The sequence below is a fragment of the Lepisma saccharinum genome, chromosome 10 (genome assembly GCF_977018435.1).
Source record: "Lepisma saccharinum chromosome 10, izLepSacc3.1, whole genome shotgun sequence".
Lineage (NCBI taxonomy): Eukaryota > Metazoa > Arthropoda > Insecta > Zygentoma > Lepismatidae > Lepisma > Lepisma saccharinum.
Window position 1 is genome coordinate 27,207,225 of NC_139238.1, and position 18,153 is coordinate 27,225,377.

The 18,153-nt window shown below is 40.6% G+C and overlaps 1 protein-coding gene across 1 annotated transcript; it reads left to right on the top strand.

Annotated features, from left to right (window-relative positions):
- Positions 1-401: 401 nt before the first annotated feature.
- Positions 402-16,494, top strand: LOC145994036 (uncharacterized). The gene is made up of 5 exons (XM_083130118.1): positions 402-424; positions 6,684-6,834; positions 8,314-8,480; positions 12,342-12,529; positions 15,471-16,494. The coding sequence occupies exons 2-5, from the start codon at positions 6,705-6,707 to the stop codon at positions 16,492-16,494; spliced, it is 1,509 nt and encodes a 502-aa protein (XP_082986244.1). The 5' UTR covers positions 402-424; positions 6,684-6,704.
- The last annotated feature ends 1,659 nt before the right edge of the window (positions 16,495-18,153 follow it).

Consider the following 18,153-nt stretch of genomic DNA (forward strand, 5'->3'; position numbering starts at 1 on the left):
CCCAGAAAAAATACCTTCTACGTTAACTTAAAGTAAATGAATGAAAGCGACAGTGAACATGGTTGCCAGATGGGGTGGGTGATTTTCGATGGGGGTGGGTGATCCCCCCCCCCCGGAGCACCCACTGAATTCATCACTATAAGGTTGCACAATACATAGTTCGAACTTACCTTCCTTCTCATTCTGGAAAAATTTTCAGAATTTTTTATCAATTTCCTTTGGTCGTCAATTCTTCCGTTCAGTTTACCCATGTCGATTAGCCTAATGGTAGAAACACATAGCATTAAGCCAACTAACAATAACATCCAATACGATAATTTCAGATCACGTGACCGACAATTTCTACTGATAACCTGGCAACACTGACGTACGGAGATGCTGTATTGATTGTGCAGTTGGCTTCAGCTGGTAGCGCTGGCTGCACGTAAGTTTTTCTTCACAACAATATGTTGCTCTAATTGTTGATATGTACCTCTATTGTTTGTTGTTGATTATAACTGAGTGCCAGTGGATTTTGATTGCCAGTTTCATTTTTCATTTTCTGAGAAATATGCACGTTTACTGTTTCATATTCAATAAATGAATCACATGGATTTTATAGGTCATTTCGAAATGCTCCATCCAAAGAGTGCGTGGGCGTTAGCGAACATGTATACATACAGGTCACAACCTAACCTATCCCAAGGGCCTAACCGATGGCGTCGTGTATAACGTGGGCGTCTTGTGATAAAGGGGTTCCAGATTCGATACCCGGTGGAGGCAACTAGACCATCTGTGCATGATGTTGACCTAAACAAAACTCAAATCTAACCAGAGGTTGTAGCATTTACAACAGTTTGATAAAATTATAGCGTCCTCTAGACACGCGGTAGTCTATTTGGTAGGACGTCTGACTACGGTCGAAATTTTTCGGACCTTGTCCCCGTATAAAGCTGCTCTGGGATCAGTGTTGTGCGTCTACGCGTAAACAACGATAGTCTACATTCTACACGTAGACTAATTTATACACGTAGATTACGTAATCTATGTAAACAACATGGCGAAAGGTGATAACTTAGCAAAGGGCGCCGTGGAATTAGAAGAAAATTATACTATGTATCAGTTGCTGATGTGTAAGAAGAAATTTTCATACTCTTTCTTCCAAATTCGAACAATTTCTCACCTAGGAAGAAACCTAATATAGGAAATATTCTAGTGTTTTATGGGGAAAAGACCACTCTTGCCTCACGACTGCCATCTGTTGTTGCTTTTTGCATACTATTTATCTTCTTCCATAGTTGATAATAGAAGAGAAGATAAATTTGTTGTAAATAGGATTCTTTTTATTTCGTTAGGAACTAATATAGTTGAAAATGTCACTTTCCTTTCATGAAACCCTTGAAAATTAATTTTAACGCACTTTAGATTGTCTACGTAGTCTATGAAAAGTACAACTCAATGTAATCTACGCATAGATTACGTGTAGACAACGCATGTAGACGTAAACTTATAGTCTACGGAACATCACTGTCTGGGGCTCACCCACCTCAAATCAATGAGTACCTGGGAACAACCTTGGGGAGGGGGGGGGGTAAAGGCTTCAAAGAGGCCGAGATCAAGGTCATACCCCACCATCCACGGCGTTATATGCACCTCTGAGGATGTCCAGTGTCGTAATGGTAACATCATCGCCTTGTAATGAAGGGGTCCCGGGATCGATACCAGGTGGAAGCCCATAATGGCTCGGATCCCACTTTAAAGTGTAGATCAAGTCCAATTGTATCCTTTATCTGTGCATGAAGTGGACTTAAATAACAAGAAAATATTTTCCTGTTTGATACCCTGTTGTATAATTTCTTTGTACAGTCACCTGCAATAAAAATGGAACACCTATCTATATCCTAAAATACTAGCTTCCCAGCACGGCATTATGTGTGTTGCCTAACTCCAAGGCGATAAGTTGATTTTAATAGAAAATTCTCAAAGGCAACTTATACCACCGACGTAAATTTAAGCAACACACATACGCCTTGTTAGGAAGCGAGTATTTCAGAATATATGTGTTCCCTTTTTATTGCCGGTGAGTGTTCCTAACCTGTGACGATGTTATTCTTGTCTGATTCGTGACAAATGAGAAAGTGGACGCTTCAACCACTATCATGACCGGTGTTTTCTTGGTCGCTAACCTCATGATGTATCCTAAATGCCTGTCCTAAATGTATTCGCTAACCCCACGAAAATGATTGTTTTGTCACGTAGTTCGTTACTATACGTCGCTTTGTTGCTACTCTTGGCTAACCGCGACGCGTGAAGATTGGATGAAATTGATAAAGGGCCACTTACAAAGAACACCCACGTCCGGCTCGTACTCGAACCCGAGGACTTCGGTGGCGAGTCCGAAAGTCAACCCATAACCCTTCCGGTACCAAGACTGGGCCAATTTGACCCAGATGACAATTTCTTTAGGAATTTCACTATTTTAAAGAGCTGTAGTGGCATAATATTATAGGCATTCCTCATTCAAAATGCGTTTTTACTTTTGCATATCATTTCACTAAAGTTGGCATATAAAATACCAATAAATAAGTTTGTATGCAAAACAAACTATATCAGCGAATCGCTCTGCAAGGACTGGCAACTGTAATCAGAAAGGAATATGTGATGTCAGTTTCTTCTAAAGAGACATCTTATTTGTATGTTTATATTTTTTAACTTTGAGTTATTATATTTCAAGTATTGTTTGAATGGAAACTGCTATTAATAGAGTACATTAAAAATTGCATCTCTTGTGCCCACACTAAATTGGTATGTGCTTATTTACTTTCATATAGACAATACATATTATTGTATTATATGTATATAATATGTATTCTAATACATGATACAATCAGGCACATTTTCCTGTTTATTGTACATCCCAATTATAACTCACTGCATCCAACTAAATGTTTTTTTTTTAAAAAATAGTGCCTGGGTCAAAATGACCCAGTCTTGGTACTTTACGTAACATTTTTACCTTGGTACTCGAAGGGTTAACGCACCCGTCTTCCCACGAAAGAGGTCGCGTTCGCTAACCTAATGTCAGCCATCAAGAAATAGGTGTACAAGACGTGGCTTTGTGTTGACGAGAGGGGATACACACGGACACGATCGAAAGGGGAACTTCTATTATTCAATAGCACAGGGTGAGTCAAAAGTCAGGAACCATAGTACTAATGTGATGCTCAGGTGCTGAGATAGTGCTGAACAAAGACGAGCGTGTTGAAGTGGTACTGCTGGCTGGCAGTCGCAGTGCAAGAGGTGTTGCTACAGAATTCAACCGTCTACACCCCGATAGACACCCAATCACCCATAATGCAGTCGTGAAGTTGCTCCAACGCTTCAAGGGCACTGGTAGACCCAGGACGGCAACCAATGAGGAGTTGCTGAAGAGGGTCCACATATTCAGCATACAATTGATTGGATTGCTTTGTTGTTTTAAGTCCACTTTATTCACAGTACGGCTAATCGGGACTGGACCTACAGTTCAAAGTGGAATCCGAACCACTATGTGCCTCCACCGGGAATCGAACCCGGGACCTCTTGATTACAAGGGCTCCCGGGAACGCTACCACTGCGCCATCTGGGAGGCCTATTCAGCACACAAGCTGAAGTGAATAACACTATGGTTCCTGACTTTTGACTTACCCTTTATTATTAAGGTAGATCAATGCATATTTTTCCGAATCCTAAGACTATTTTCTGAGAAGGCAATCACACATAATAAGCGCCTATATACCATTAAAAATGCATATTTGAGTGCGGGGGAGTCACTATGGGGAGCTTGTAGATTGCGAGAACGTTTCCATTCCTTCCCTCTCTGTCTCCTAATTCCAAAAAAAAAAAATGTTTGCTAATACCACCATTTAAACTCCAGACAATATTAGGTAACAAGAGAAAGGGGCCGGGGGAGGTAACGAGTAACATTTCCGGAAGTCACTGAAATGTCAGTCTCTCTTACACTTTGGAAATTGAGTTTTTGTGTGAAAACAAGGCTGTGTTTTGCCCTGCCCATGTGCGTTTGTGGTTTCATCTCATCACATCAATTTCTCATTTATTATTAGGGCATATACTGTTATAGGCTATGTGATATGAACGAAGGAGAAAATTTCGAAACTAAAGGGGCCTTAATTATTCCATTTCCACCAGGCTAGATAACCACTTTTTTCTTGCGCTCAGAGAGTATTTTCTTTTGGCACTAACCGGAAATAGCCGGAAATACAAAAAATATTGGCGATTTGGAGGTTTTTGTGCAAAGCAGACTTTGCTTTCGAGGCCACAGGTTCGTTATATTGAGTATGTTGTGTGTCCCAGCAATCTGATACCGTTCATCAAAAAGCAGAAGGGTCGAAAACCGCCGAAAAATGTCGAAAAATATGACGTTTCTAGTGTAGAGTGTTGCCTAACTTCCACGGAGGGAGTCGATATCCTTACCCAATATTAGCTCCCATTATGGTGATAATATGGACGTCTAAGGACATTACTTCTGGTGTTACAAACAGCATTTGTGGATGGATCTACTTTACCCATAAGTTAAAGAGATGATATTGATAATCATTTGTGCATGTCATCATCATTTAAGACAGATGCATGCTACAGATACACAAAAGTCAGACTCTTAAGCACTATTATTATTATTATTGGTAATTTTCCGCAAATTAAATGCTTAGTAATAATATTCCGCATCACATACACTGAGAAAACAAAAAAGCATATCATTTGCATTGAAGATATTCTTAAATGATCTGACCCGTGTGCGAATTAAGCTTTTTACTTTTGGGAGGATGTTCACTCAGAGGCGTACTTCTGATTTCATTTCGGATACGTAGGTTGGTTGGTTGATTTGCTGTTTTAAGTCCACTTTATCCACAGTAAGGCTAATCGGGACTGGACCTACAGTTTAAAGTGGGATCCGAACCAATATGTGCCTCCACCGGGTATCGAACCCGGAATTCCTTGATTACAAGGCGACGACGCTACCAATCCGCCGTCGGGGAGGCTCTCGGATACGTAGTTTTTTGGGGGGTATGTAAATGTGTACACTATAGATTACCAGTCAGTAAACTAAATTATCGTCTTGCCTAAGAAAACCCATTCACAAAAAGAGCTATTGAACAAAGTAACATTGATAAAACGACCAAATTTTTATTTACCGTTCAATGACGACCTACGGCTAGAAAAATAATCTACCTATAACTAATAAAACCATGGCGGAAGATTTTCATAGTCTATTTAACAATGGACAGAGCAAGGGCGCTAGCCTGATAGCATTTTGTTAAAACCGGATGATTTTTCTGTTATGTCTGTTCCATAGGTAAGAAATATTGAAGCCGAAGAAAATAAATTCTGGCTGATACACACACGTTCTCTCCAAATAGTTCCGAATTCTGCCGCAAGAGTGCAGAGTATGCCCAGGCGCTCGTCGTGCTACCTATCCGTAATATAGGCGAACTAAATGAATCAACCAGGTGTGCTCTGGCATTATGATAAATGGGCAATGAAATATCCTTCAATTCGTCTGGATTCCTTAGTCCGCAGCAACAATAAATAGGTCTGAAGAGCTAAAAAGATAAAATTTATTTGGTCAGTGCATTTTGTACCTGCGAAGCAATGATCGACACCAGGCGATTTCTAATGTTTTTGCAATTTTGGTGCGATATTCTTCACATTTTTTTGCCAAGGGATCTCTGATTTGACCCCCAGTGGAGGCACTTTCTTCTGATTCCATTTTAAAACGTAGGTTCAATCCTGATTACATTATCTGAATATAAATTGACTTTGACTATTTTCTTCACACTCTGCATTCACTAGTTTACGTATTAAAAAATAGAATACTACTTTAAAAGGGCATTAGAAAAGATGATTACACCACCTAGAAAGGGTGAACCAACCACCTGACTACGCGTGAGCCTCGTCTTTGCATGGGCGTCTCCAGAAAGTCTTGTAGGGGCGGTCAGGCTATTGATATAATAGCGAATAATAATGCAAATAATCGTCAATTAACAATTACTATTTTTATTGTAAACTAATAATAATTGAGTATTATTTTTGACAATTTATTTTATTATTATGCCCTCAGCCAGTGGCGGTGATTAGGGGGAGTTGCCCGGCCCATTTTTCGCCACTTTGGCCTCTCACTATGCTAAACCTTAGGCTATATACAAAGGGAAATATACTGTATTTAGGCACCTTGCCCCCCCCCCCCGGCACAACCGTTTTGTTTCTTAATTTTTTCACTCGTTAAAACCGTTAATATATTAGGAGGTGAATCTGAAAGCACAATTATTCTGTTTTGTTACTAATTATTACGCATTTTGTTAAAAATGTTTGAAAGTTAAGGGAAAAAAATTATTCATAAAGTTTCAAATTAAGTTTGGTTAATGAAATACTCGTTAACTGAAATTTATATCTGCTATTGACTAACAAAATCACAATAGTAAGTGTTTTTTTTTTTTGTAATTTGAGATGAACTATGCCAATTTTCCAAAGGTTCGCCGAACAATTTGACACCCCTTGTGACGTCAATTCGTCCTTGGATATCACCTTTAGTAATTAGGACAACACATGAAGTGGAATTCGAATATAACTTCGACTAACAATTCCGAAAAAGTAATGGAGAAAGAAGTCTATCTCCACAATGCATTAATTTTTCTTCATTATTTCAGGAACTTAGGGTATTCTGTAGGATGCCTGCTAAAAAGTCGCCACCTAGATTGTACGTCCTGTGCTTGGATGCCCTCGTCCCAATTTTAAACCAAGCCAGCAAAATTATTCCGTGGGATGATCCGAAAGTTGCAGGACCTTTGGACGATGTACGTAAGTAGAAACGTTTTCCTTTGGAAACTTTCCAAGTTGAGCATGAAGTAGAGAAATTATGAATGTATTTTAATAGCTGATCAGTGGCGGTTGATTCATGATGAATTACTTGGACTTTTAACGACTTTAACTTGTTCTATATATATGCACCAACGTTTCACAGTCTCGTTCTCTCTCCGTAATAACTATATAATTAATAGATTAATAAAATTGATATATATATATTAATACTATTATCATTCGATGACATAGTGGTATCGTCGTCGTCTTGCAATCAAGGGGTCCCGGGTTCGATACCCGGCAGAGGCACATTGCACTGTGGTTCGGATCCCACTTTAAACTATAGATCCAGTCCCAATTAGCCTTACTGTGTATAAAGTCAACTTAAAACATCAACTCTATTATTGAAATGAGATAATTAATAATAAGAGTTATTATAAGTGAACAGCTAAAACGACGATATAGGAATAGGAGCTATAACGGCATGTATTCATTATCTAACTTATACCTTATATCTAGTTAATACCAATAAAATGTGTATAAAACGCTGTCCTATCAAAGAAAGTAATGTAAAAGCATTCTTTCCAAAATTCATCATTCATTGAATTACAGAAAGGTTCTTAGATCCAGTTGTTATAAAGTACTCTCCATTATTTTTATGTGTAGCCTATTATTATTAGTAGTGGTTCCATAAGTTGTCGCAGGCACTTATTAATTAATTAATTATTAATTAATACAAAGCTGTAATATCACAATCTAACCCTTAATAGATTTTATTGTGGGATGAATATTTAATGTTTTATTATGTACATAATAATTAATATCCAAAAAGGCTCTAATAACCTTCTTTATATCAACATAAATATAGATAAAATTCCATTTCACCAATTACTTCTTACATATATATTAAGGGGTCCCGGGTTCGAATTCCGGCCTGGGCATGGATGTTTGTGAATGTCCATTCATTAATTTCGTCATGTCATCACTCATCCCCATCTTCGCAAATTAGTCAAAAGTGGCACAAAAGGCGAAGTAAAGTAAAGCAAATCAATCACCATTAAACCAATACATACTCATACCACAATAAAACGTAATATTACAAAGACCAGAGCCTATAAGTTCTGCGGAAATAAATGAACGTCAATATTGTAGAGCGGTAAACAAGTAAGTATTTTTGCTAATTTAATTTTGGACTTGGTTCAGTTTTTCGGATAGTCCCGGACCCCCTCGACCCTCCTCTAAATACGCCATCGCCCAGGAGCGCTGCTCGATTAAAGATCCGACCGCCATCCTGTATGATCGACATATACAGGTTAGCTAGCTGAACAGCCACACATTGAACTCAAACAAAATATAACTGAAATTTGAAATGGTAAAAAGTGATACATTTCATAGAAATCAAGAGAGAGAGCATCTTGGAATCCAATTAAAACCATAAAGAAGACATTCACATGGTGCGTGCATATGTTTGTTTTTCAGCTGGTGATGTGGCGTCTGACCTGATGGACAGGGCTCTCCTGCTGAAGATGGGCAGACGGGTGGACAAGTGGCACAAGGAGTGGGACATCTACCTCACACCTAACATCAGAAGAACCATGGTTTACATGGATTCTCAACTGCTGAGTTTCGTCCAGAGAAGGTGCAAGGTAAAAACCCTATCTAGTTCGCTGCACGTTTTGACTCTCTTTGTAATCACGTGTCTAGTTAGTTACAAAGTAATTTGCCGGAAATAACTGTTGAACCTCAGCGCAGATATTTCAGATGTTGGTTGTGAAAAGAGTAACAACACATGCTAACACTAAATTAACACTTTATTAGTGTCCAACGCGACCGACCACGACGCGATGTACACGACAATATTTTCTCGAGAGCATTCTCCACAGACTACTCACTACAGAGCAAATACAAATTGATAAGTCAATTTGACCATGTTGGGAAAGTGTGTTTCTTGTACAGCGTCCAACAGTTATGACTCTTTTCAGTCTAGTTGGTTGCAAAGTATGTAGTACACCGAGTGGTCTACTTCGTTTATTTAGCAGTACACCAAGTAGTCTACTTCGTTGATTTAGTAGTACACCGAGTGGTCTACTTCGTTTATTTAGCAGTACACCAAGTAGTCTACTTCGTTGATTTAGTAGTACACCGAGTAGTCTACTTCGTTGATTTAGTAGTATACCGAGTAGTCTACTTCGTTGATTTAGTAGTGCACCGAGTAGTCTACTTCGTTGATTTAGTAGTACACCGAGTAGTCTACTTCGTTGATTTAGTAGTACACCAAGTAGTCTACTTCGTTGATGTAGTAGTAGACCGAGTAGTCTACTTCGTTGATTTAGTAGTGGACCGAGTAGTCTACTTCGTTGATTTAGTAGTACACCGAGTAGTCTACTTCGTTGATTTAGTAGTACACCGAGTAGTCTACTTCGTTGATTTAGTAGTACACCGAGTAGTCTACTTCGTTGATTTAGTAGTACACCGAGTAGTCTACTTCGTTGATGTAGTAGTAGACCGAGTAGTCTACTTCGTTGATTTAGTAGTGGACCGAGTAGTCTACTTCGTTGATTTAGTAGTAGACCAAGTAGTCTACTTCGTTGATTTAGTAGTACACCGAGTAGTCTACTTCGTTTATTTAGTAGTACACCGAGTAGTCTACTTCGTTGATTTAGTAGTAGACCGAGTAGTCTACTTCGTTGATTTAGTAGTACACCGAGTAGTCTACTTCGTTGATTTAGTAGTACACCGAGTAGTCTACTTCGTTGATTTAGTAGTAGACCGAGTAGTCTACTTCGTTGATTTAGTAGTGGACCGAGTAGTCTACTTCGTTTAGTAGTAGACCAAGTAGTCTACTTCGTTGATTAGTAGTACACCGAGTAGTCTACTTCGTTGATTTAGTAGTACACCGAGTAGTCTACTTCGTTGATTTAGTAGTGGACCGAGTAGTCTACTTCGTTGATTTAGTAGTGGACCGAGTAGTCTACTTCGTTGATTTGGTGTATTTAGTGTCTGCAACGTTTACACTACGCTCTGGAGAGGTGTACAGTGTGGTGTATGGTCACGTGGTACGTGCGAACCAATAAAGTGCACGTTGAATGAGGCAAAAGGGCATGTGTTGAATCTAATGGACTTGGAACACTACTATTCTTGTGTACAGCGTCAACCTGAATACAATTTCCTTACACCAGCCTGACACTGTGATACACCTCCACTACACCTAGTGCCAAAAAGTGGAGCGAACTAGACGGAGCTAATGAGTTACGGTTTGTGGATACTTACTTTTCAAGGGTACATTCACCTCACCTAGTAGTGGTGTAATACATTTTTATAAACATCGTTTTTGTACAAGGTGCAGTTCAATCATCAGAAGACTTTTCTGTTAATTTGTATAATTAGTCTTACGTCATTACGAATTCTTGTAGGGAAGTTACAAGGCGTTTTGCAGGCTCTCACTGCTCGCCGCGCTAGCCGCTGCTCCACAGGCGACTTGACTGCGAAAAGTACTGTATGTGTAGTAAACATCGACTGGGAGCGTTGGCAACTACAAGCAAAGCTCACGAAATCTGAGGAACTACCATGGGTCATTGCAGTTCCTTTTCGGTAAGCACTTCACCGGAGCTCGCTCACTCAAGCAGCCATTCAAAGGAACGAACGACCAACTCCTCCCGATGTTGGTTTCGTGCAGCTGAAGTGAAGGGGGTGGGGGAGGACTTACTGGAGTTAGCTTGAGTAAAAAGGATTAGGAGAGAGGGAACTGCGCTTACTACTAGACTTCCCACAAGAAAAGCAGAGAACATACACAGCAGTAACAATACACGCAAAGCTGGAACGAGGAACTACTCGTTCACTCCGAAGGAGCGAGTACTTCACACTTCCCAAGAGGGAGTAGTTCAGAAGGAACGGTTCGTTCACGAACGACCCATCACTAACCGGAGCTCGCTCACCGCGAGGAGTCGTTCAAAGGAACGATGCAGCTCCTTTTGCGAGGCAGTTCACTGGAGCTTGCTCACTGAGGGAGTCGTTCAAAGGAACGACCGACAACACTCGCAGTTTTTTTCTTTCTTGCAGTTGAGCGAAGGGGATGGGGAGGATTGTTGCTGGAGTTATTCTGAGTGAAAGGAATTAGGGAGGGAGGGAACTTCGCTGGGAGACCAAATAACGGATGCGTATTCCAGTCTACTTCTTATTATGCTGTTATATAGAGTTGTAATACAACGTATAATCTTAAAATCTATAGAATTCCTTATAACAAAACCTAATGATCTGTAGGCCTTATTTACCATATAGTAGCATAATATGTGTTCTTTGAAGGTCAAAGTAGAATCAATGAAAACGCCGAGATCTTTGATTAGATTCACGTCTGGAAGTAATTTAGCACAAATTGAATATGTACACCTCAAATTATTTATTTTATTCGTTAATTGCATAAAGTAGCATTTATTTGTATTAAATGTGAGATCATTTAAGCAGCTCCATTCATATAGTTCCTCTATATCTTCTTCGAGATCTATTGTATCGTCTAGACCATTAATTACTTTGTACAATATAATATCATGAGCATACAAGGGAATTTGTGAGTTCTTAACACAAGTTGATAGATCGTTTACATACAAAATAAATAAGAGAAGTTCTAGATTAGATCCTTGTGGGACACCGGAGTTTACAGTATGTTCACATGATTTTGACTCTTTGTAAGTTCCATATTGTCTCCTACCTTGAAGATATGATTTCAGTAAATTCAACATATTATTTGTCAAACCAAAGCCTGATTGATAGTTTATGCAGAAGAATAACATGGTTGATTTTATCAAAAGCTTTTGCACAGTCAATATAGATTGTGTGTACAGCAGATCTACAATAGCATGCATTATATACATCTTGAACAAAATTTATTAAATTGGGTGTAGCAGATCTACCTGGAGAAACCAATGTTGGCAATTGCTTATGTAGTTTTTAACATGTTTGAATATTCTTGTATATAAAATTTGCTCCAACACTTTGGCAGGTACACATATTACAGCAATTGGTTTATAATTTTCAATTCTTGTACTTTCACCTGATTTTAAGATTGGGCAGACTTTAATTAATTTCCAAATCTTGGGGAAACATTGTGTCTTCATTATTAAATTATAAATAAAACATAATGGTTTGTGAAGCTCTTCGGCGCAATATTATTTTTTTTACTGCATACCAATATTCCTTGTCGGCGATCCCGTTAGTGAGTGAACTAGATACCTTTAATTCAACTTCATCAGAAATTCTGTATGTGCTAGAATATTCAGCATAAACAGATTGAAAGTATGAAGCAAAGCTGTCAGCTATACTTTGATTTGTTTGTAAATTTCTGCTGTCATGTATCATAGTTTGATTTGAATACGCATTTCTACCTTTCCTATTATGTACATAGTTCCAAAATTATTATGAAACATTATACAACCCGCAAATTCTTCCAATCATAAAAAAATCATATTACTTATTACCTGAAATGTAAATAACTTTATTCTTGTGTTTTGCAGAACGTGAGAAAATTATGCATTGCGGGAAATTTCGCAGGAGATTTCGACTTCGCAAGAGACATTCTGCCCCTGCTGTACAGGGTCGAGATTCTACATATGAAGGAAATCGTGGGTCGCAGGAGGGGCTGCTTTCTGGAACACAACGGGATGGACGAGGGGATGGAATTTTCCAACGATTCTCTCCTGCGGTAAGACTGGAGTTATCTGCATTCAGAGAAGAATAATTATACGAAAATGACATTACATAATTTTTAAAACTCAAGACCAAATACATATGTAAAAGGTTTTGTTTAATATTTCCCTTCTTCACTTCCTTTATAAGTGGTCGGTCATCATCTTACTACTCTCGCTAGAGGCCTTTTTTTGGCATACATTTTCAGAGGCATTTAACAAGTGTGTAATACAGTAGTAATATCCAAGGTTCAATGAAATAAGTGACATATAATGTAAGTTGTATTCCAAATGCTTTACATATGATGATTGTAAAATGAAATTTTAAGTTTGCAAATAAAATATGTTTTTCTTTAAAGACATCGTCCACTAGAGTGCTGAAGAGAGAGCAATTCGCTCGAGCGCGAAATAGTTCGCACGGACGACGCTAGATAACGTATGGAATTGAGAGCCCGAGCGAATAAGGCTTGAACAGGCAAAACGAGCGGTATACACTCGTAGCCTAGTAGTGCACGTACGACTGTCATTTGTCTGTGGTAGTGGACCCTGAGATATGGATCGTAAGGTCACAGACGCAGAGAAATTAAACTTATGTATATAGAGTCATCATCTACATGTTAAATGTAGTTCAGTCTATCTTACCAATACAGGGGTAAAGGGTCAACGAAGTTAGTAATAAGGTGTGTTTTATACAGCGTAAATTGATACACCTGTACAGGGTGAGTCAAAAGTCCCTGACCACCCCTTATAAAATGAAAGGGAGCGTAGATTGCAGAAATTAGTCATGGTAGTAATATGTTAGGTCTAGGGGGAAACTTTTTGGTGCATGTCATGACAACGTCCGCCATCTTGGATCCAACTTCATTTCTTTGAATGGGAAGGGGGGCATATGGAGTATGGTTTTGTGCTAGAATTTCACGAGGAATTCAGTGGTGAAGTCAGATTTATGAAAACTTTAATGATAAGTAAGTGATGGGCATATTAAAGTTACACAATGTGTTCAATATGTTGTCCTTCTTGTGCTATGCACATGTTGAGACGGTTCTCCCATGCTCTGTGGACACGGAGCAATATCTCAGGTGTGATTTGTGCACAGTCATCCAGTATCCGTTGATCCAAGTGCTCCGATCACCAGATTCGATTTTTACCTGTGGGGTTATGTGAAGTCAATCGCGTATGCAGAAAAGATTCGGGATGTGGGAAATGAAGTTGGATCCAAGATGACGGACGTTGTCATAACATGCACCAAAAAGTTTCCCCGTAGGCCTAACATATTACTATTATAACCAATTGCTGCAATCTACACTCCCTTTCATTTATAAGGGGTGGTCAGGGACTTTTGACTCTCCCTGTAGATTGAATCTTATCTTTTGCAAATATGCTGTATAAAGAAAAAACTGCCGGAGTACTAATTAAGGCGAGTGTATATGAAAATGAAACTGACGATTGTGGGCTGATGCTGCCAGGACGGATATTTTACACGTGTCTACTATTTTTGTCACATTAGAATGATATTTTATTGTAAACGCTCGAGCGTGGGAAACTCGTACGAGCGAAAGTGGTTCAATGCAATACACTATCGTCCACGTTTAACAGTCACCCAATGACTCTCTTACACACATGTGGCAGGAAGAGTTGGACGAGGTGACGGGGATCAAGCTTCGCGCTATCAAGCCTCCCATTGGTGCATGGCGTTCCTCTACTCGTCATTTTAATTCGACTTCGAATTGGACATAGTCGTCTGACTCATGGTCATTTGTTGCAAGGGCTGGGTTCTGCGCTGTGTCGTGTATGTAATGCTATTTTAAGTATTCGGCATATTCATCTCGCATGTTTTCAAAATGCTAAAAATATTTGCTGAAACACTGTCATTACCTTCCCAACGCTGGAAGACGATGACAGTGTTTCAGAAAATATTTTTAGCTTTTTGAAAAGAGCGGGTCTTTTGCACTGTTTCTGGAGATGTGTTTAGTCTACCCTTATCTTCTTTAAACGTGTTGTGCTTGTTCTGTGCAGGACTCTTTCCACCTCTATTTAATTTTAAGGAAAGGGTTTTAGATAAAGGTATGGTCATACGTGCCAAAGCGCCCAACAATTTTCAACCAATCACACCAGAAAGCCTGAGGCCGCCACTGTAGTGATATAAACATAATATATTTTACAGTACATTAGCTAGAAATTTAACTTTATTGAATAAATATTCATTTATACTCTATCCCTGGAAACTTTGGAGCAAGTTCATTAGTGTTGTCCACGGGACGAGACGGGACAGGCTTTTAAAAATTCGAGACGAGACGAGATTGACCGTGTGTCATGAGACAAATGAATATTTTCGAGACGAGACAGCATTTCCACGAGACGAGACAGGCCAAAGTCTCGTCTCGTGGGCAACACTAAAGTTCACGCAAGAAACAGAGCGAGTGGGCGGAGCGCATCAGTACACGCTGCTGCGAAAGCTCATATAGTTAAAGTCCTGATTCGAACGCCAGCACCTGCTTTTCTGAGAAGTGCTGTTGTCACTTTTACCTGCAGTGTTGACATCCAACACGAACTCCGACGACGTCACACTCCCAAGGTCTCCACATTGTATACAAAACATAGCACAACCTCAAGCTAGCGAAGATCGCGATCTCGCGTTATGAAATCTCCATAGAAACTGAATTGGCAACATCTCTTTTACTCCACGTGGACTTGGCATGTGGTTGTCAGGGGAAGAATGATGTTTCGGAACTTTCTTTGAAATAAAGTCGCGTTCGAAGCATGACTTAAACTATAACTGCAGTCGCTTCGCCCTCTTCAAACAATCCCGTTTACTTCCACGTGTTCATTGGCGGAACCGTCTCGCGTCACTACGTGCGCAGAAACTTGTTTTCGTTCCCTTGCTCCTGAGATTGCAGGGACAGAGTGTAGTTCTTTGTCATCATTATTGTTGTTGTTGAAGGCACATTTCTCTTGCAGAGTATGCGCAGACCAGCAAGAGAGATTGGGCATGCAGTCAACGATCGAAGGCCTCTCAGAAGTCTACCTACCCAGCAGCAGCTTGACCGTGGAAGACGTGAAGACAATACTGAAGCAGTTCCCACGACTGCAAGTCCTTCGCCACGACAAACTGGTCATCGCGCTGTACGAACTTCACATAGACCAGTGGAGGAAGAAGCCCGAGGCCGTGCAGAAGTATTCCCTCAGGAACATCGACTTTGCCAAGTGGAACCACAACTCCTGCCCCGAGTGTGAGGACATCTCCCCTGGAATCGACTATCAAGAGGCTAGCGAACTGGCCTTGAGTCTGTGCCCCGAAGCAGTGAGTGTCCGGTTGCACGTTGAGGACTACATGCCGGTGAAGGAGTACCTCTCCCTGGTGAACGTGCAGAAGCTGATGCAGCTGGACGTAGTGTCTTTGATCTTGCCGTACGAGAACCTCAACCTATCTCACCTGTTCGCCAAAGGTGTATCTTCCTACCTCTATGCCCACAGACAAGCCTTAACGCGACTAACTCTTGAATCGGTGAACGGTGTGGACATAGAGTTCGTGATAGCCTGGTGCCCGCACTTGCAAACCTTGGATATCCGGGACTGCACTTACGTCAGAACTGGCGTCGATGACATCCCCCTGAAGCTAAAGGTACTCAGCAACCTTCAGCATGTGTCCATAGTGTCGAGATTCGGACTGATATCGCCGTCGCACTGGGAGTACCTTCTGGCGTCCACGAAGCTCACCCACGTGACAGCCAAGCCTGCGAATTTCACCTCCTCCGTGCTGGACAGGGTGCTGAACGAATCTTGCTGGTCAGAGCTTCATATCCTGGACTTGGCGTTCTGCGACGCCATTTCTGAGGTCCATGTCCTGTCGCTCCTTACCGCGGACAACAGCATTAGCAAGATAATATTGAGAGGTTGTGATAACATCGGTAGGAACCAAGCAGACAGACTTCTAGAATACATACGTAGTGAGAATTTGGATGTTTTGCTAAGCATTTTCTAGAATGAAATGTAATTTTCCACTTGGAATAAAAGCATATATTTTCCAAAAGTTTTGGGTAAGTATTATTCAACTAACGTACACTTTCGTGGCACAAGGCATATTAATATACAAGCAGAATTTTGCAATAAAATATTGTAATATGCCCATGAAGAGAAAACTTCGCATGCTTGTTCCGCTTGAAACCCCTGCATTAACCCCGAAAACCCCGTAACACAGAAAGCGAAATCCTTGCGTTAACGGCGGAATCCCCGTAACACAGGAAATGGAATTCCCTGTGCTAACCGAGGAAGCCCCGTAGCACAACAAGCCAAATCCTTGTGTTAACGGAGGAAGCCCGGCAGCACAAGAAGCGAAATTCCAGTGTTAAAGACCTCCTCGATGGCGCAGTGGTAGCGTCGTCCTCTTGTAATTAAGGGGTCCATGGTTCGATACCCTGTGGAGTCACATAATCGTTCGGATCCCACTTTAAACTGTAGTCCCGATTAGTCTTACTGTGCATAAAGCGGACTTGAAACATCAACTCAATCAATCAATCAAAAACATGCTGTGTTAAAGGCAGAATTCACCAATAAGACGAAAGCGAAAATGACTAGCTTCCACAAACCTTTGCTTGCAACATGACAATGCCTGTCCACATTGTTGGAAGTTATCCTTCTTCCTCCTAACAATGGACGTCCGGAGGGGGGGGCAAGGGGGGCCGCGACCCTCCCTGGAAAATGAAAGTCCACCTGAAAGTATATTTGACACATAATTTCATTGCAGCCACAGTAAATTATATTAATTATTACAAATACGTTGAAGGAACATGATAATTTCAGACTGAAATAGTGTTTTTTGAGGGGGCATCACTATTATGGGGAAACATATGCCTCATTTGCCCTCCCCCTGGAAAAAATTACCTTGTTTGTCCCTCCCTGGAGAAAATCCTCCGGACGTCCATGCTCCTAACTCTCCGGACTTAGCCTCCAGTGAATTACACTATGGCATAATGTGGTTATATAGTATTAAGTACGCCTCATATACATATGCGAGGGAACCAGGTGTTCTACCTTCGAAAGCCGGGAAAGGCATAGGAGTGTCATTGTTTTTGATTCGTCAGTTATTTCATCATGATTGTCTATTCTATAGCCAGCTTCTTTTCTTGGAATGGGCGATTTAAGCGAAGAATTATTCTGGATATCTCTACACATGAAGAGCCGCTCCCCGTGGCGCAGTGGTTAGCACATCGGGCTACGACGTCAGGGGGTCCCTTGATCGAATCCCGGCATGGGAATGGGCGTTTGTTTTTGAGACTGTTTTAAGTCCACTTTATTCACAGAAAGGATAATCGGGACTACAATTTAAAGTGGGATCCGAACCACTATGTGCCCCCACCGGGAATCGAACCAGGGACCCCTTGATTACAAGGCGACGACGCTACCACCACGCGATCAGGGAGTGTCCATTCATTAATTTCATCACTCATCCCCATCTTCGCAACAGTGGCACAAAAGTGAAGTCAAATAAAACAAATCAATCAACCTAGGCAAGAAGATCGTGGTGCTGATCACATGAGCATTATGCCGGAGAGAATGTTTGTAACTCTACCTTCACACACTCTATGTACAGTCACCCGCAATAAAAGTAGAAAACTAGATCCTGAACTCGTACTAGTTTCGC

Coding starts and splice junctions, on each gene's coding strand:
- LOC145994036 (XM_083130118.1), top strand. CDS start 6,705: ATGCCTGCTAAAAAGTCGCCACCTAGATTGTACGTCCTGTGCTTGGAT. Junction 6,835..8,313: donor AGGACCTTTGGACGATGTAC/GTAAGTAGAAAC, acceptor TTTGTTTTTCAG/CTGGTGATGTGGCGTCTGAC. Junction 8,481..12,341: donor TCGTCCAGAGAAGGTGCAAG/GTAAAAACCCTA, acceptor TGTGTTTTGCAG/AACGTGAGAAAATTATGCAT.